Below are 20,231 nucleotides of genomic sequence, written 5' to 3'. Positions count from 1 at the left end.
ATTTAATAAATAATATGAATAATAATCTGTATAATCACTGTTTTACATTACCGTAAAGGTTGGAGTAGGGGTAGACGTTAATAAAATACAATTTAATGGGTTATTTAATAAATAATATGACTAATACTCTGTATAATCACGGTTATTACATAACTATGAGGGTTGGGGAAGGGGTAGACATTAATAAAATATAATTTAATGGGTTATTTAATAAATAATATGACTAATAACCTGTATAATTACTGTTTTACATTACCGTAAAGGTTGGAGTAGGGGTAGACGTTAATAAAATACAATTTAATGGGTTATTTAATAAATAATATGACTAATACTCTGTATAATCACGGTTATTACATAACTATGAGGGTTGGGGAAGGGGTAGACATTAATAAAATATAATTTAATGGGTTATTTAATAAATAATATGACTAATAATCTGTATAATTACTGTTTTTACATTACTGTGAGGGTTAGGGTAGGGGTAGACGTTAATAAAGTACAATTTAATGGGTTATTTAATAAATAATATGAATAATACGTAGTATAATCACTGTTATTACATAACTGTGAGGGTTGGGGAAGGGGTAGACATTAATAAAATACAATTGCGCAGATTTCTGCAGATTTTTACCCCATTATTAATTCTGTTTATTTACTTGAGTAAATGTGTAAATCTGAATTTATTCAGTTTTTATTCAGTAATTTATTACTTTTTATTTAATATATATTAAGGTTTTAGTTATGATACTCCGCTGGATACTCCCAAAATAATTCAGCAGAAATCCGCAGATTTTTACCAAAATTTTCCACAGAAATAGCAAAAAGCGTCCGCAGATTCCGTCTGGCCCTGGTTATTTAATAAACAATATGAATAATAATCTGTATAATCACTGTTTTTACACTACTGTGAGGGTTGGAACAGTGGTAGACATTAATAAAATACAATTTTAAAAAGGATAATTTAATAAATAATATGAATAATACCCTCTATAATCAATTTTTACATGACCGTGAGGGTAGGTTTACATTTGTAGTAGACGTTAATAACATACAATTATTAGGTAATTGAATAAATAATATAAATAATTCCCGTTAACCTCCGGCCTTAGCTGTAAAATGTCTTTCATAGGGCCCTAATAGTCCATCAGTGCTGATCTGTAAACAAGAGAGTCTCTCTGGTACCTGAGAAGAGCGAGGCGAGAGACAGCGAGAGGCCGCTCTGGGACACCGCCAGCAGGGACTGACCATCACTGCCATCTGAGACACACAAACACTCACCGATGACCTCCTTATGAATCAAAATTCTGACTTTTACAGGGGAAAAGTGTTTCTCTACTTATTATTTGTTTAATAAATATATAAAAATACTATTAAAATGCTGACATTTAGTATCAAACACAGATTTCAAGCTGACTATCCACAGAGACTTTCTGCTCTTTCCTGCTAAAAAAAAAAGCAAACAAATCAAGAGAAACTTGATTCATAATGAGCTGAATCAGTAAGCAATCTGTAATGAGATGAACACACATCTCATCGTGTGGCATTATGGGTAATGAAGGCGGCCGTGAGGATGATTTTTATGATCAGAAGCTAGAATGAAAGCTGATCAGAGATGGATGGTGTACCTCTGAGCTCGATGTCCTCCACTTCTCTATCAGAGCCCGAGTCTGATGGGTGAAAGGAATCCTGGGAGCTCCTTTGAGAGCCGCCACTGTCCACAGATTGGACTTCTGTGAGGGAAAGCATAAACAGCACATGTCAGTTTTCCCTTCTCAACTTGCAGCCAAATGAGATCAGAAAATTTGGAGTCTTACGATTACTGGAGGCGGCGGCTGCTGGTTTGAGTCGTGTGCGTCGTATCTGCAGTCTGCGCAGCCGGATCTTCTGCTTGAGCTGCTGGATTTCAGAGTCGCTGTCGCCTTCTTCTTCCGCCTCCTCCGCTGGCCGGCGCATGTTGCACTTCATCAGCTCGATGGCGGCGATCAGAGACTCCGAGATGCTGAAGTGAGCGTTCTCCTAGGATATACATATCAGATATTAAAACATGCCCACACTTATTAACCCTTTTTCTGCACATGATGACTGGGTATAATGCTGCGTTCACACCAGACGCGGAACGCGCGTCAAGCGCAAGTGATTTACATGTTAATTCAATGCAAACGTGCGAATAGACATCCTGCGGTGCAATACGCGCGAATGGCGGTGCGAATAGCGCGATAAGCACGAGGCGAATTGAGCGTTTGCGCGTTTGACGCACTTAACAAGCATTTCGCACGAATCTCTCGAGTTCGAAAATTTGAACTGCAGCGGACATTCGCGCCGCGTTAACCAATCAGAAGCTTACTCTTGTGGGGGCGTGATTGTGACGTAGAACCTGTTGATGGTGTCCCGGGGCAAATCCTCCAGGCGACACCGACAACAAGTCATCAAACTGGGCTTGGCTCAGTCAGAAGCACCGCTGAAAGTCTCCATCATCCAGGTTCAGTTTCTAAAGGTGTTTATGAGCTCACAGAGCTGGATGCACCTCTGAAAGCGTGTAGTGGACTCGACACGACCCTAAACGTTTCAACGCTGTTTTTCAGTCTCCATAAAGCACATTAACACTGTTATTTTCTTAATAAAATCTATGTTAGCCATTTAGCTATGAAGCTACAGTCACCAGGCAGACAGAAGCCCTGCCCATCACGCGAATCCGCGTCTGTTCTGAGGTGAATTTGACACACGATTAAAGCGGATTTGACGGGCGAATGAAGCGGGGGTTGACGCGCGAATGAAGCGCGTAAACTCAAATGTTCACGCGGCTATTTACTCGCGAATAGCGTGATTTATCCGTGCGTTCCGCGTCTGGTGTGAACACAGCATAATCGTTCAGCCGGGAGTTACGTTGTTGTTTGGGAAACTTAGCCCAGGATGGTTGTTTTTTGCAGAATAAAGAAAACAGTACTGCGCTTTACGTCAGGCTGCCGATAATCCTGTCAGGATTTATACTTTATCAGGAGATAATGCTTAACTCCCTAATAATTACAAAATATTCATTTGGCTTGTAGTTTATATTTACCTCTCATGTAAATAACGTTAAGCGTGGTGTTTTACCCTGACATTAGTATCACAAGCATACCTGTGATAAAGCTCTTTCTAGTTCACCGTTTTGTTCCTACAGATTATTTTCTTTTTGCATTTCCCTACAGTACAGCAATAATTAAAATACAATTGTAATATAGCTGCAGAACGAAGTGGTTCGAGCTTTTTGGGGTTATTCATGGTCTGCTAAAACTAGTTAGCTAATGATAAATTCTAATATTGGATGGATGAACAGTGGAGGAAATAACGTCACACTTCACTGATTGTTTAACCAAAGTTACTCCCATTATTCACGTTAAGCCTTAAATTGATATATTGAGTGCAGAGAGTTTGTGCATGCCTTTTCCAGATCAGCGCAGCTGCCAAAGTCCTGCTCCGAGAGGTAGCTGATCAGACTCTGACCCTCAGATGGCCTGCGAAACAACCCATCCGGGACGCTGGTGTACTGAGAGCCATCTGCAAAGATAAAGATACATGCTTATTTTATTATAACTGTAAGATGGGAGCAACCACAAATCAGAAAAAGACAGTATGGAAGGCGCAAATAAAAAAAGAAAGTAGTGATTTTTAAAGTATTTCATTGCAGATGGGAGAAAGGGGATACAAGTACTAGACTGGCATGCCTGCAGTCCCAACCTGTCTCCAATAGAAACAGCGGAATGAACCGCCAACTTTTCCAGCATATGTTTTACGCCCTTCCAGCTGCAACCAAGTACTGGCAAACACCCATACACTCACATACACTACAGGCAATTTAGCTCACCCAATTCACCTATAGCGCATGTGTTTGGATTGTGGGGGAAACCAGAGCATCCCCGATAACATGCAAACTCCACACAGAAATGCCAACTAACCCAGGCAAGGCTATAACTATGGACCTTTTTGCTGTAAGTTGATCGTGCTGCCCACTGTGCCACCATGACGCCCATATGACATCCAAATTGAAGAAATTATAAGTCCAAGTTACTCAAAAAGTGAAAAAAAGCCCTTTGAGTGCTTATGACTTATAATTTCGTTGTTTATCTTTATGAATGCCAAGTTTGAAGAGGAAAGACACGTTAACTACCCCTGAAGCACTTTATATTTGATTTAGAAATCAGATATTAATTTTCTTTTCGGCCTAGTCCCTTTAATAATCTGGGGTCACCACAGCGGAATGAACCGCCAACTTGTGAGCATATGTTTTACACAGCGGATGCCCTTCCAGCTGCAACCCATCTTTGGGAAACACCCACACACACTCATACACTATGGAAAATTTAGCCTACGCAATTCACCTGTACTACCTACTGCTCCACTGCATCGCCTGGATTCAGATATCCAAATTGATTTTGATTTAAAAATCTAACTACATTCGTGCAGATTAGAGTATTAACTGCATTTCTCTGAACAAATGATTAAATGTTAAGCGTCACATCACATGTTCACTCACTGGACTCCATATAAAGAGAACTGTTGGCGCTGCTGTCGCTGCTCTGCGGTGAAAATGGACCACAGCTCTTCGAACACGCCGTAGCTGCGACAGATTCTGTAAGGGAAACAAATATATGCATTACACACATTATACATATATAAGACTGAAGGACACTAACTCCTGTTTGAGAATTTGATCCATGAGGACAAACACTGATGAACGAAAATGTAAAATATACACAACATATGACGCTTGAGAGCAATTCCAGCATTATAGATGTGACTTCTGCAGTAAAAACTCAAAACATCAATTAAGAGAGGGTGTATACACTCACTGGCCACTTCATTAGGTACACCTTACTAGTACCGGGTTGGACCCTCTTTTGCCTTCAGAACTGCCTTATCCTTCACATCATAGATTCAACAAGTTAATGGAAATATTCCTGAGAGATTTTGCTCCATATTGACGTGATAGCATCACGCAGTTGCTGCAGATTTGTCGGCTGCACATCCATGATGCCAATCTTCCGTTCCACCACATCCCAAAGGTGCTCTATTGGATTGGGATCTGGTGACTGTGGAGGCCATTTGAGTACAGTGAACTCACTGTCATGTTCAAGAAACCAGTCTGAGATGATTCATGCTTTATGACATGGCGCGTTATCCTGCTGGAAGTAGCCATCAGAAGATGAGTACACTGTGGTCATAAAGGGATGGACATGGTCAGCAATAATACTCAGGCAGGCTGTGGTGTTGACATGATGCTCAATTGGTACAAATGGGTCCGAAGTGTGCCAAGAAAATATCCCCCACATCATTACACCAACACCACCGGCCTGTACCGTTGATACAAGACAGGATGGATCCATGCTTTCATGTTGTTGATGTCAAATTCTGACCATCTAAATGTGGCAGCAGAAATGGAGACTCATCAGAGCAGGCAACATTTGTCCAATCTTCTATTGTGCAGTTTTGGTGAGCCTGTGTGAATTGTAGCCTCAGTTTCCTGTTCTTAGCTGACAGCAGTGGCACCCGGTGTGGTCTTCTGCTGCTGTAGCCCATCCGCCTCAATGTTGGACATGTTGTGTGTTCAGAGATGCTCTTCTGCAGATCTCGGTAGTATCGAGTGCTTATTTGATTAACTGTTGCATTTCTATCAGCTGGAGCCAGTCTTGTATGTGAATGTTACCCCAAACCATGATTTTTCCTTCACCAAACTTGACTGATTTCAGTGAGAATAATGACTGGATGTGGGTTCCAGTAGGTCTTCTGCAGTATTGGTGATGATTGGGATGCAGTTCAACAGATGATTCATGGGAAAAATCCACCTTCTGACACATTTCCTAATGATCAACTAGAAGTCAAGTTACTGTTTGATGCTCTTACAACTTGATTGACGACAAGACTTTTGTCAGGTAGTGTGTAGAACAAAAATTATTGATTTTTTATTTTACTTGACATTTCTGCAGTAATGAGAAAAAAAGCTTAGTTATAGATGTGACAGATGTAAAATTGGCACTTGTCTGACTCAAATATAATAGTTTGGAAACATTGACAGAGACATTTTTGAGTATTTTTACAGCAAAAAATGCAGAAACTATTCACTATTTTGGTGAAAAGTTAATTTTTTTGTTGACATTTGCATGGAATTGCTCTTGAATGTTTCTAAATTAATAACAGAAAGTGGCAAAATAAATAAAAATGCAGGGTAAATCAAGTATTTAAGTACATTCCAGGCACAATTGTGAAAAATAAATAAACAAAAATGGCACAGTAGAGGAATGTTGTGTGTCAGCTTGAATAACTACAGCTGAGAAATCAAAAGTGGCAAAGGTGAATCATGCGAGGGTGACTAAAACAGAAAGAGTGGACAAGATGCTGCACCACAGCCCTGCGAACCTGCAACGGGGTCCTCGATAATAATGGTGATTTTCCTGTGACCCCCTCCTTCACACACACAGAGAAGAAAAACAGAAGTAGAGAGTTGAAGAAGAGGAAATGATCCACAGTAAGACCAAAGATGACAGAAGATTCGACTGCTAACAGCAAGGCCTGGAGATCATCCGTTAAAAAAATAATTAATGAATTAATTAACACAACTGGCTGTTTTATTAATGTATTACGACACTTGGGAAGCCATTTTGGAAGTATAACAAAGCTACTGACCATTTAAAATAGATACGTTTTTGGGATGAAGTGAGTTTAGGTTCAAGTGAGTCACTAAGAATAACAAATGTATTTGTAAATTAATAATTGTAGCGTATTTGACCGCTGCTCTCTTTATTTGCAAAACCAAATTTTGTTGCTAAATAGTATTTATGTCATGCTATGCTGACGCATCAACTGACAATAGCTATAGCAACAATTATATTAACAACCACATAAACAGATAACAACAGAAAGCTACAACGATAACTATATTAGCATCCACACCGACAGAAAGTAACTATAACGATCACTATATTAGCATCCACACCGACAGAAAGTAACTATAACGATAACTATATTAGCATCCACACCAACAGACAGTAGCTATAACGATAACTACATTAGCATCCACACCAACAGACAGTAGCTATAACTATAACTATATTAGCATCCACACCAACAGACAGTAGCTATAACTATAACTATATTAGCATCCACACCAACAGACAGTAGCTATAACGATAACTATATTAGCATCCACACCAACAGACAGTAGCTATAACGATAACTACATTAGCATCCACACCAACAGACAGTAGCTATAACGATAAATATATTAGCATCCACACCAACAGACAGTAGCTATAACAATAACTATATTAGCATCCACACCAACAGACAGTAGCTATAACTATAACTATATTAGCATCCACACCAACAGACAGTAGCTATAACGATAAATATATTAGCATCCACACCAACAGACAGTAGCTATAACGATAACTATATTAGCATCCACACCAACAGACAGTAGCTATAACTATAACTACATTAGCATCCACACCAACAGACAGTAGCTATAACGATAACTACATTAGCATCCACACCAGCAGACAGCAGCTATAACGATAACTACATTAGCATCCACACCAACAGACAGTAGCTATAACGATAACTACATTAGCATCCACACCAACAGACAGCAGCTATAACTATAACTACATTAGCATCCACACCAACAGACAGTAGCTATAACGATAACTATATTAGCACCCACACCAACAGACAGTAGCTATAACGATAACTGTATTAGCATCCACAACAACAAACGAAAACTATAATGGTAACTATATTAGCATCTACAACAACAGAAGAGAACTATATTACCATTTACACCGACAGATGATAACTATAATGATAACTATATTAGCATTCACACTGAGAGATGATAAATATAACAATAACTATATTAACATTCACACTGACAGATGATAACTATAATAACTATATTAGCATCCACAACAACAGACAATAACTATAATGATAACTATATTAGCATGCGCAACAACAGACGATTAATAAAACGATAAACGATACCATTTTTCTGCTTCTGCATAACTCTTTGACGCTAATATTCTGTATAAAACCCCTAGCTAATATTGTTATCATTATATTTAATAGGTATTGTTATATTTATTGTCTGTTGTTGCGGATGCTAATATAGTTATTATTACAGTTATCGTCTGTTGGTGTGGTTATGCTAATATAGTTATCGTCTACGTGATCATACTTCTCCCTTCTCCTACAATTTCAGGGCAAATGTTTGACTAAAAAAAACAAAACTAGCAAAGTTAGTTAACCGAATAAATACAGTTAGGTTTGATTTCATGTGTACTTTAAAAATCTTGCTTCATTAATGGTCTCGCTTCTTATAGTTGGTTTTGGACGTGCTACTTGTACGCACCATTTTTCTGCTCCTGCGTGACTCTTGACGCTAATATTCTGTATAAATCCCCTAAGCTAACATTGTTATCATTATAGTTAATACAGTTATTGTTATATTTATCGTCTGTTGTAGTGGACGATAATATAGTTATTATTTGTTGGTGCGCATGCTAATGTAGTTATCGTCTGTTGTTGTAGATGCTGATAAAGTTATCGTTACAGTTATCGTCTGTCGGTTTGAATGCTTATATAGTTATCATAATAATTATGGTCTGTTGGTGTGGATGCTAATTTAGTTATCGTTATCGTTACAGTTATCGTTTATTGTTGTGGATGCTAATATAGTTATCATTATAATTATCTTCTATTGTTGTGAATGCTAATATAGTTATCATTATAATTATCGTCTATTGTTGTGGACACTAATATAATTATCGTTACAGTTATCTTCTGTCGGTTTGAAATCTTATATAGTTATCATAATAATTACGGTCTGTTGGTGTGGATGCTAATTTAGTTATCATTGTAGTTATCTTCTATTGTTGTGGATACTAATATAGTTATCGTTATAGTTATCGTCTGTCGGTTTGAATGCTTATATAGTTAACATAATAATTACGGTCTGTTGGTGTGGATGCTAATTTAGTTATCGTTATAGTTATCGTCTATTGTTGTGGATACTAATATAATTATCGTTACAGTTATCTTCTGTCGGTTTGAATGCTTATATAGTTATCATAATAATTACGTTCTGTTGGTGTGGATGCTAATTTAGTTATCGTCTATTGTAGTAAATGCTAATATATTATCGTTATCGTTTTAGTAATCATCTACCTGAACAAATTGTAAGTAACTAGCAAAATTAGTTAACCGAATAAATACAGTTAGTTTTGTTTTCAAGTGTACTTTAAAAATCTTTCTTCATTAATAGTATCGCTTCTTATAGTTAGTTTTGGACATGCTATTTGTACGCACCATTTTTCTGCTTCTGCGTGACTCCGGTGTCGGAAAGGGAGCGGATGTGTCCTCTTGAGCTCCGCCCCGTGGCTTTCTGAGCCTCTGAGAAAGAGCATCGTCGCTGTGGAGGTGGAGCCAACGGCGTATGGGCGTCGCCCCGAGTCCCCATGTGTTCACTGCTATGAACGGAGCTGGACGAGTCCCGCCGCTTCTGCTTCCCCAAGTTCCCAATAGCCAGATACTCTGGTCCGTCATCCAGATCCCCGTCCCCAAAATCCCGGCTCTCAGGAAGAACAGGTTCTGTAAAGGAGATTCCAGCGACCTGGTTTCCTCTACCCTGAGCACTGCTGGACGGAGCGACATCTTCAAGACAAAACAAAGACATGCTCTGTTGATTATTTCATTTCTCCACCACAAGCATTGCTAACAGCCCACCTTCCATCCCCAGTTTTCTCCCCCAATAGCGTACTGTGTGTGAACAAGGCAAGCATTTAGTGTGCTAATGGAGCTACAGAGCGGCCTGTTGTTCTCGCTGTGAAATCTGCTGACCTGAGCTGCTCTTGGACTGCGGGCTGTTGGAAATCTCTGTAAGGCAGCTCTGGGACGTGGTGAGCCTGTGCGACTGTGAGGCGTCCGCCGGCCTGCAGTGTCCTGGAGCTCCAGGCAGCAGACACAAACTCTGACTCTTCATCAGGCCCAGCGGAGACTCCTTCAAATGTGAAAGCTTGAAAACACAAGAGACAGACAGCAGTGATACACCTGAGATACACCCTTTCTCAATTCTAATTTATACCCATAGAAACATCCCTCTACGAAATGGGACAGCACTACTACACATGCACACGTCATCATGTTGTCAGTAGCGCAGGTGGCGGATTGGTAGCACTGCGGAGTGAGTGTTTTAAACCACCTATAAGAAAGTTGAGCTTTAAATGCACTGCAAGAGTGTTGACGTCAATCTTTTATATAAAACCCCTAAGCTAATATTATTATACAATAATATATTATACAATATATATATTGCCCTAAGCTAAAATTGTTATACTTATAGCTATCTTTTGTTGTTGCAGATGCTAATATAGTTATCCTCTGTTGTTGCAGATGCTAATATAGTTATTGTCTGTTGTTGCCAAAGCTAATATAGTTATCGTCTGTTGTTGCACAAGCTAATATAGTTATCATAATAGTTATTATCTGTTGTTGCAGATGCTAATATAATTATTGTCTGTTGTTGCGCATGGTAATATAGTTATCTTTACAGTTATCATCTGACGGTGTGAATGCTAATATAGTTATCGTTAAAGTTTTCATCTCTTGTTATGGATACTAATATATTTATCGTCTGTTGTTGCGCATGCTAATATAGTTATTGTTACAGTTATCGTCTGTAGTTGCAGATGCAAATACAGTTATTGTATGTTGTCGCACATGCTAATATAGCTATTGTTGCAGTTACCATCTGTCAATGAAAATACTAATATAGTTATTGTATGTTGTTTCGCATGCTAATATAGTTATCGTTACAGTTATTGTCTGTCGGTGTGGATGCTAATATAGTTATCGCTATAGTTATCATCTGTTGGTGTAAATGCTAATATAGTTATCGCTATAGTTATTTTCTGTCGGTGCGGATGCTAATTTAGTTATCATAATTATTGTCTGTCGGTGTGGATGCTAATATAGTTATCGTCTGTCGGTGTGGAAGCTAATATAGTTATCGCTATAGTTATTGTCTTTCAGTGTGGATGCTAACATAGTTATCATAATTATTGTCTGTTGATGTGGATGCTAATATAGCTATCATTATAGTTATCGTCTGTTGTTGTGAATGCTAACACAGTTATCGTTACAGTTATCGTCTGTCGGTGTGGAAGCTAATATAGTTATCGCTATTGTTATTGTCTGTCAGCGTGGATGCTAATATAGTTATCGCTATAGTTATCGTCTGTCATGTGGATGCTAATATAGTCATTGTTATCATCTGTCAATGTAAATGCTAATATAGTTATCGTATGTTGTTGTGCATGCTAATATAGTTAACGTTACAGTTATCGTCTGTCGGTGTGAATGCAAACATTGCTATCATTATACTTATCGTCTGTTGTTGTGAATGCTAATATAGGTATCGTTAAAATTATCGTCTGTCACTGTGGATGCTAATATAGTTATTGTTACGAACAAAAAAGATAGCAGCTAATTTATTCACACATGAAATGTTTTTACACAATATTGATGCATCTGAAAGCGCTCGCATTTAAGTGACACTCACAAAAGTGTGACATTATATCTATAATAAATAAGCTCAAAATATGATTTGACAAGCATCAAAAGTTGTCAATGAACACAATATCCAACAAAACACATCAGACCTTTTCCATTTAAAGCATGTTGTTTTGCTCAGAACATCTTTAGTTTCTTTATTTGACCATTTATTGATCTATTGTCAGCTCCCACTGATAGGACAGATGTTTATTTGAGAGCTGAATGAAGGTACAGCTTGTGCCAGACACTCAGCGAGATAATAGTCAAGTGCGGGAGATAATTTCCTAAAAAGACAAACACAAACACTGACAGTCTGAGATGAACATCTCACAGAACAGGTTTATACAAGGACCAGGTCTGAGGATTTTCCCAGCTTTCTCTGGAGTTTGGCCTCTCAAAATCCAAACAAATAAATCCCTGCAAGTGGAAACCATTGTTAGCTTTAGGTTTCATTGTTTACAAGTTTAATCAACATTGATTAGAGATCCCAGCTCAATCCGGGTTGGCTGCAGTAGGACCGGTGGGTTACACATGGGGGTTCGTCCGGGATGGGAGTGAGGTTTAGAGGCGTGAGTGTAACCGAGGCCAGCTAGCCAAGTGCTATGCAGGTAAACCTCACTCCTCTGACCTCTAAAGATGCTCTAGCGACAGACACTAGAGGCCATGATCATTAGCCTCCTTGTTAGAGCAACCGACTCCCATGCAAAGAATCGCCGGTTCGATCTCAGCTCAGACTGTGTTGGTTGCAGTAGGACTGGTAAGTTTCACTTGGGGGCTCGTCTGGGAAGGGATTAAGTTTTAGGATATTGAGTGTAATGGAAGCCAGCTAGCAAAGTGCTATGTAGGTAAACCTCACTCCTCCGACCTCTAAAGATGCTCTAGTGACAGATGCTAGAGGCCATGATCCTTAGCCTCCTTGTTAGAGCAACCGACTCCCACACAAAGGATTGCCGGTTCAATCTCAGCCCAGACTGGGTTGGGTGCAGATGGACCTGTGGGTTTTACTTGGGGGCTCGTCCGGGATGGGAGTGAGGTTTAGAGGGGTGAGTGTAACCGAGGCCAGCTAGCGAAGTTCTATGCAGGTAAGCCTCACTCCTCTGACCTCTAAAAATGCTCTAGTGACAGATGCCATGACCATTAGCCTCCTTGTTAGAGCAACCGACTCCCATGCAAAGAATCGCCGGTTCGATCTCAGCTCAGACTGTGTTGGGTGCAGTAGGACTGGTATGTTACACTTGTGGGCTCGTCTGGAAAGGGATTAAGTTTTAGGATATTGAGTGTAATGGAAGCCAGCTAGCAAAGTGCTATGTAGGTAAACCTCACTCCTCTGACCTTCAAAGATGCTCTAGTGACAGACGCTAGAGGCCATGATCTTTAGACTCCTTGTTAGAGCAACCGACTCCCACACAAAGGATCGCCAGTTCGATCTCAGCCAAGACTGGGATGGGTTCAGAAGGACCTGTGGGTTACACTTGGGGGCTCATCCGCGATGAGAGTGAGGTTTAGAAGGGTGAGTGTAACCGAGGCCAGCTAGTCAAGTGCTATGCAGGTAAACCTCACTCCTCTGACCTATAAAGATGCTCTAGCGACAGATGCTAGAGGCCATGATCATTAGCCTCCTTGTTAGAGCAACCGACTCCCATGCAAAGAATCGCTGGTTCGATCTCAGCTCAGACTGGGTTGGGTGCAGTAGTGGGTTAAACTTGAGGGCTCGTCCGGGATGGGAGTGAGGTTTAGGGGGGTTATCTACTTTGAACATGCAACAACTTTAATTATAAGGTAAACAAAAAAACAAAAGTGTTCATATGGAGCTCTTTCACGCGACTCCACAATTGTAAACACTCAGGTTTAGCACCTTAGCACCACCCCCACTCATCACCGCTACTAAGTCAGTCATTCACAGAGCTTGCGCTATGCATCGTTGTGACATGTAGTTAAATTTTTTAAGAGGTGCGCATTAGCGACGGCATCAGCCAAGGCGAGGGCTATGCGACTGCAAGAAGACAGACCTTGATGCAGAGGTATAAATCAAATTTAATTGTGGACATGGCTTAAGAGTAGTGTAAAGTTACTCACCCTGACGGTGTCGATGAGAGCCAGCATTCGAGGATTATTCTGCTCCACGGCCTCCAGACACTGGAACATTGCAGACACGTGTGGCTCGCTCAGCAGAAACGCTCCATCTACAGTAACCAAGAACGTGCTGTTATTCCTGCAGGCGTATAAGCGCCACCAACTGGTAGAGAGTGAATTGACATTTTCATTCAGCCAGTCTACAGTTATTTATTTACCATAACTTCACAAAGCTAACGTTAAATCTTTACACTTGTACTTGTCATTTTGAAATTCTATTTTATTTTTATTTAAATCATTTTAATTCTTTGAAATAAGGGCGATAATAAAATGTGAAATTGTATCGGAGTCAGCCGATTTGCTTTTTAAAATGAATCAGTAATAATAATCTGCCCCATGTAAACTTATAACTAGTGCATCACTAGAATAGTGAACTATCCCGTTAAGCCCATCTGCTGAGATAAGCTGCAGACCCGCAGAACCACACACATTTCAGGCACACACAATCTAGCACACAAAATCTAGGCAAACCACATATGGTAACTCACTAACTCCTTAGGAGCATTATCGCCACCTATTGATTTTCACAAATATGGTTTCCCCATTTCAGTCATTATACCATTATTATATCGTAACGATCATTTTAACATCTGTGCAGTTTCTGAACTCAAATTATGTGAATAAAAATGATTGGTTAAACACTTACGACTTTATTCACGTGTCCACAAATTATGTGTTGCATTGGGAACACGCGGTTAACGAGTTCTCTCATTGGCTGCGTGTTCTAGTCTCTAGTCTATTTTAATGTGAGCACATGGCTTGTGTTGTCTTTTTGTGTCATGTGCTCTCCCGTCTATTGTCTAGTCCCACCCTCCTTGACATCCCATTATTACAGTGTTAATTTACTTCTGCTTATATTCTCCACATGTCTGCTGTCCAGTGCCAATTCGTCGTCGTTTGTAGCCTTGTCCTGTCTGTCCAGCCTGATCCCTACCAGCCTGCCCAGGGAAGCTTGCGTGTGTTTTTTTGTTAATGTTTTCACCTTTGGGGTAGTTTGTTTTGCCTTTCATTTTAATTTTAATTTTAATATTAATAAATAACCATGATTTACTGCACCCGAGTCCTCGCTCCTTTTCCCCTTTACCAGGGGTGTCCAAACTCGGTCCCGGAGGGCCGGTGTCCTGCAGATTTTAGCTCCAACTTGTCTCAACACACCTGCAAGGATGTTTCTAGAAAGCCTAGAAAGAGCTTGATTAGCTAGCCATGGTGTGTCTGATTGGGGTTGGAACTAAGCTTTGCAGTACACCGGCCCTCCAGGATCGAGTTTGGATATGCCTGCCCTACACTAACCGTGACGATCTTAACTGATTATATTTAAACTACTATCTTTTACTAAACTGTAGCAACTGTTAGTAATATATATAAAGTTAGTAAAAATATATTGATGACGATGTCCGAGAAGACGTAAATAACATTAATATCCGTTGTTACCATATAAGGTTTGCCTAGATCGTGTGTGCTGGATTGTGCTTTCCTGAAACGTGTGTGGTTCTGCGGGCCCGCAGCTAGATATTATTGCGTCTGCTTGCACACTGTGATTGTCGTGTGGTGATACCGTTGTAATACTTCTGCGTGTTCATCTTGTGTTGCAGCAGAGGTTTGAGCTGCGCTGATAAGACGTGAGCTTGTAAACTGTGCAGAAGCCAGCGTTCAGCTTTATAACTCTCGCCGAAGCTCTGGACACTGCTGCTCAGCACCGGCTCCAGCTGGCTGAACTGCAGAGACACAGCAAAAATCAGCCAACAATGTCGGAAACATGACATGGCTGATGTAAAATGAGAAATACCTGCTCTACGTGACGGGCCAGATGAGGACAGAGATACCGCACACACCAGACGAATCGCCAGTAGTCCCTTTGTTTATAGTAAATCTGCAAAACAGAAAGCAGGGTTGGATTTTGCAACACATTCTAGTGATTTAGATTTTAAGGCCCCGTCCCAATTCTATTTTTGTAGCCCTTCCCCTTGGCCCTTGAAACAGAGTGCGAAGGGGAAGGGCTTCAAAATTTACCCCTAAGAATTAGGACAGCACTACAGCACCTGCACACATCATCATATGCACGGCTTTACATTAATACCCGCCAACCCGCCAAATGCGGGTAGATTTCAGCTTTGGCGGGTTGGACAGCCGCTCCCACTAGCCACTTTGGCAGGTTGGAAATAATTTTTACATTGTAGTTTTCTTAAAGCAGAGTTCGACAATAATGATGGCCTAATATGCGTGCAAATGTGATCTTAGAATCGAGAAGCAGCACGACTGACAAAAATAACTGTGCTCGCGCGAGACAAAGCAGGTGAATACCGTATGAGAGGATGATTACTCACGCGCACAGGTGATGAAAAGGTTAAAAAGCATGCACGCTCCCGTTTACTTGTTCTTTTTGAAAAAGACTAGACAAATGCTGGTTTACCCACAGTCCTGCTGCTTTTAAGATCTCAAGATTGAAAAATATACATATTTGTAAGCAACAGCAGCAGTCACTACTTTCATTTTAATTATTCTCAGGCACGTGATCCTCCTTTCATTATCACACATGGTATGCTTTTACTTGATTTCTTTTGCTTACAGTTATTTTTGTTAATATAGTTCAATTATCCACTTAAACTCTGCTGCTATTTGGGGATTTCCGCCTGGATTTTGCCTACCCAAATTTAAAAGCTTCCCAAATCCACATGCAGAGGTGTAAATGCAAAAATTTGGTATCATTTTAAAGAAAACCCTTTGAATTTTCATAAAACACTATTGAAAGTGTTTAAAATAACTGTATATGTCGTCTGTGTTATAATAAACACCTAAAAAAAGAGGCACTTTGTATTTTTTTTTTATAAACTCAATTTGAAAGTGTACCTTTTAGGTTCTGTGTGGTCTAGCGAGCTGTATTTAATTTTGTTGATTCCTGCACATGTCTGTAATCATAGGAAAAAAGAAAAATGTCTCTACCAAAATCTATGCAAAAGTTATTGTATTCCAACTGATGAGAGGTGCTGTACAAGCCACAGAGACCGATCATTGTTTTCATATTTCACTATTCTTTTGTTTGATCAAACATAATTCCCTGTGTTTGGACCACATCAGACACATGAAAGGATTACTTATGCACATCACCTCAAAAACAGAGGAGAATGACCCCGAAGCACACAGCATAGGATAAGAGATGACAGCTGTCTGTGCTATCTGGGGCTGCTTATTGATCATGAATGTATTGTTTACATTTCTGCGCCATGGAAGCACCACAATTCATTCGGCAACTGTTTGGCATATGAATATAATTCAGTAAAAAGAATGCTAGAACTGTATGAGCACCGGCAAGAGCTTTCATTTGAGTTATAACTTGTACATGTGTCATATGAAAAAATATAAATGAACCAATGTAAAATACCTAGCTCGTGGTATCCAAAATACTGTGTATTTAAGTGTAAAAATCTTTTGAACAGTGGAATAAAAACCAAAGTGATGCATATGTGCATAAAATATAGATTCTACACTTTCAAACGACACCACGTACGGGGGTCTGGTGCAACGCTAGCCCTTTAAATCTGAAAGCGAATGTTGATGACGTCACGGACCCGGTACTGGGTCCGCAGAGTTTAAGTGGTTATAATCCTTTACAATAACATTGCTTTAATATGAGATTAACTCCCCATTTATGTGTAGTAACTGCTGATCTGGGACCTTTAGCCAGGACAGATTACTGTGCATATTTTAGATGCATGACAATAGATATTTGTAAATGTTAATTTTCAAAAAAATTAAAAGTTTTGTTGAATAAAAAGTGCATGTACACAGCTATATATTTGCTTGTTTTGACACATTTAAATTCGTGGCTAAGAAATAATGATTTCTTTTTGGTGTGGTTAGAGATGAATTTGGTAAAACTTTTATTCTGAGCCCTAAAAAGCCATGTGAAATCAAAACCAATTGCAATGCGACACAACCCACTTGCTCATGCACAGTGAGCAAGCTCACACACAACACACACAAACAGTGAAATAAATGAGGAGGCATGTGGACAACACATCTAAATCAAGTCATTTTAGCATGTCAAAGTCACATTTATTTATATAAAATATATTTCCCAAACAATAAAACTGTTGCTGGTTGAAAATGGCAAGTGGCTAGTAATGTTGGAAATCTACTAGCCACAGTGGCTGGTGATCAAAAAAGTGAATGTAAAGCCCTGATCATATGTCATCACAATCTCTTCATATGAGATCAGATGCTGTAGGTAATCCAGTTGTGTTATTTTTTTAGTATTGATCTTCAGGAGATCACTGAAGGCATATATCATGGTATCATGACGATCTTATGTGGCAATAAGATCATAACTGTACTGTGCATTTAACCCAGTGGCCATATTCATTAATGTAAACACACCAAAAACAGCATTAACATTACAGCAGACACTGTAAAAGCTCATTCCCAGCCACTAGACATTTCTGACAGGGTATTCCAGGGTCATCGAGTGTCAGAATGTTGTGGGACTGCTGTACAGTAGGGATGGGAAGATTAACCGATATGTATCGATACGCGGTCATGCGCGTGCACGATGCGAGTGCATCGTTAGAGCAGCAGAGGATGAATGAAATTTTGGAAGCAAATCGAGATGCATCGGTTTTTGCGAGATGCATCGATTTTTCCGAGATACAGCTTATATTTTTAATATAGAATGTATTTTTTATTTATTAACAAGTGTTGTCAACCTGTTTTGGCGCATAATTTAATCGACCTACATAAAGTAAGCCTTAGCAACGGATTTGCGGATGTGCACACACTACAACTCAGTGTATCAGGTGTGCGGATGAAGCTAGTGGAGCGCCCTCAGAAAGCGCGAGAAGCAAAACAAACATTTTATTCCCCACTGAGTTTTAAATCTAAAGTATGGCAACATTATGGATTTAAGGATGGACGACTTGACAGGACAGATGCAATTTGCAAAATGTGCCGCGCATCTGTAAAATACGCGGGCAGTATGACTAATCTGATATCTCACTTGAAGCGGCGCCACGGTGTTGTTATGAAAGCATCTTCCAGTGTTTCTGCATCCCCGGCTTTCGCACTGCTTCAACCAGCTCCAAAAGTGGTGAGAAAAGCATTGCAAGTTTTTTTTCCATGCGCAACAGTTCTGCTCGCTCTACGCCAATAACGGATGTTATTGCATTGTTCATCTGCAAAGATATTCAGCCTAGTGTCACGGAGAACGAAGGTTTTAAACACCTCCTCCTGTTTATTTTTATTTAATAATAATAATATTAATAATAATAATGATAAAAATAATTGGGTGTCACGGTGGCACAGTGGGTAGTTTGACCACCTCACAGCAAGAAGATTGCTGGTTTGTTATATTTTTATTAGCCTGTTGTTTACAGTGATGTTTCAAAGCAGCATAACACTGCTAGTTCACAACCTTAAGTTTTGAATAATCAGTGGCAAAATATCTTTGTAAAACTTGTTTTCATAGTTGAAAAGTTAAATCACAATTCTTGTTGTGCAATGCTAAATTTATTTATGTTGAAAGAGTGCAAATATATACATATTTTTTTAATATATATTGCACTTATACATTCTGTTTATCTTGAAAATACTTAAATAATATGTGCTATATTATCTAAAATGGCGCTCTACTGTAAAATGACACTCTGGCTCTGAGAGAAGAGCCAGTTTGTAAAAAAAAGTCTTGGTTTTGCTTGGTTAATAAATAATCAAACTCATTCAATGGCACAGCATCCTCTTTCACATCATCTCATAAATTTGATCTAATTAGCTAGTGCTGAAATATCGCATCGTATCGTGATATGGGTGTGAATCGTATCGTGTTGCATCGCAATGTCACAAATGTATCGCTAATATATCGGATCGTATTCTTTGTATCGAGATGCGTATCGGATCGGCATTATAGCTTAGATGCCCAACCCTACTGTACAGGAGTTATTATTATGGATTATAGATAGCCAAATTTAGTGGATTTTAAACGAGGGCTAAGGGGTAGAATTGGGATTGGGCCTAAAAGTACGTATGGTGACTGTGATTGTCTATTTAAAACTAGACTGAAGACACCTCTCTTTGCATTAGCATACACATAAAACACAAATGCTGTTGACATGCAAATCCTCTAAAGGATTGTTAGGCTGCATTAATTAGGGCAACCCGAGCCGGGAACACTTCGCAAAAGACATTTTAATTTAATTTAATGTAATCGTAGGTTCACACCGAAAGCGATGCGAACGTCAAAGTAGCCGGAAGTCATTCGTTTTCAATGGGAGCCGGCGGCGATATGCCTCGAGAATCAACGCGGCACGTCTTCACCAGTGGGGGCGTCGAGAATAGTTAAAGTCAAGTCAGCTTTATGGTAATGAGCTATGACACGGTTTGGCGGCAAGCAATCAGACGAACGAAATCCGCTTGAGAGGGGCTCAGAGAACAGTCACTGTGAACTGGTTCCGACCACAGTGGTTCCCAAGGGCTTGCTTATTGCGGTCGCCAGATTTCCAACTATGTGCGATGTTTTCTTACAG

At 39.6% G+C, this 20,231-nt stretch overlaps 1 protein-coding gene and 1 long non-coding RNA gene across 7 annotated transcripts in view; both read right to left on the bottom strand.

The window, feature by feature from the left end:
- The window catches only part of rubcn (rubicon autophagy regulator), a 41,561-nt gene that overhangs the window by 17,246 nt on the left and 4,084 nt on the right, over positions 1 to 20,231 (bottom strand). For 2 of the 6 annotated variants that reach the window (XR_015522318.1, XM_087304683.1), the window contains exons 3-12: positions 15,506 to 15,589; positions 15,275 to 15,434; positions 13,663 to 13,769; positions 9,874 to 10,048; positions 9,343 to 9,687; positions 6,394 to 6,441; positions 4,514 to 4,609; positions 3,422 to 3,537; positions 1,815 to 2,016; positions 1,626 to 1,730 (exon numbers count right to left, since the gene is read on the bottom strand). Coding sequence is in view for 5 of the 6 variants with exons in the window: in XM_087304683.1 (XP_087160809.1) it covers positions 1,626 to 1,730; positions 1,815 to 2,016; positions 3,422 to 3,537; positions 4,514 to 4,609; positions 6,394 to 6,441; positions 9,343 to 9,687; positions 9,874 to 10,048; positions 13,663 to 13,769; positions 15,275 to 15,434; positions 15,506 to 15,589 (1,438 nt within the window). In the remaining variant the exon portion in view is untranslated. Of the gene's footprint in view, positions 1 to 1,182; positions 1,258 to 1,625; positions 1,731 to 1,814; positions 2,017 to 3,421; positions 3,538 to 4,513; positions 4,610 to 6,393; positions 6,442 to 9,342; positions 9,688 to 9,873; positions 10,049 to 13,662; positions 13,770 to 15,274; positions 15,435 to 15,505; positions 15,590 to 20,231 lie in introns of all 6 variants that reach the window. The other 4 variants (XM_087304682.1, XM_087304681.1, XM_087304680.1 and 1 more) reach the window with 3 other exon arrangements.
- The window catches only part of LOC147838628 (uncharacterized), a 5,349-nt gene continuing 1,397 nt past the window's right edge, over positions 16,280 to 20,231 (bottom strand). The window contains exons 2-3 of the long non-coding RNA XR_015522488.1: positions 19,635 to 20,231; positions 16,280 to 18,203 (exon numbers count right to left, since the gene is read on the bottom strand). The exon at positions 19,635 to 20,231 is cut by the window's right edge and continues 441 nt beyond it. This is a non-coding gene — a long non-coding RNA (uncharacterized LOC147838628). The remainder of the gene's footprint in view (positions 18,204 to 19,634) is intronic.

This window comes from Danio rerio, chromosome 22, assembly GCF_052040795.2.
Source record: "Danio rerio strain M-AB ecotype USA chromosome 22, GRCz13ab, whole genome shotgun sequence".
Taxonomy (NCBI): Eukaryota; Metazoa; Chordata; class Actinopteri; order Cypriniformes; family Danionidae; genus Danio; species Danio rerio.
The sequence above is the reverse complement of the archived record's forward strand: the minus strand, read 5'-3'. Positions and strand labels throughout refer to the sequence as shown.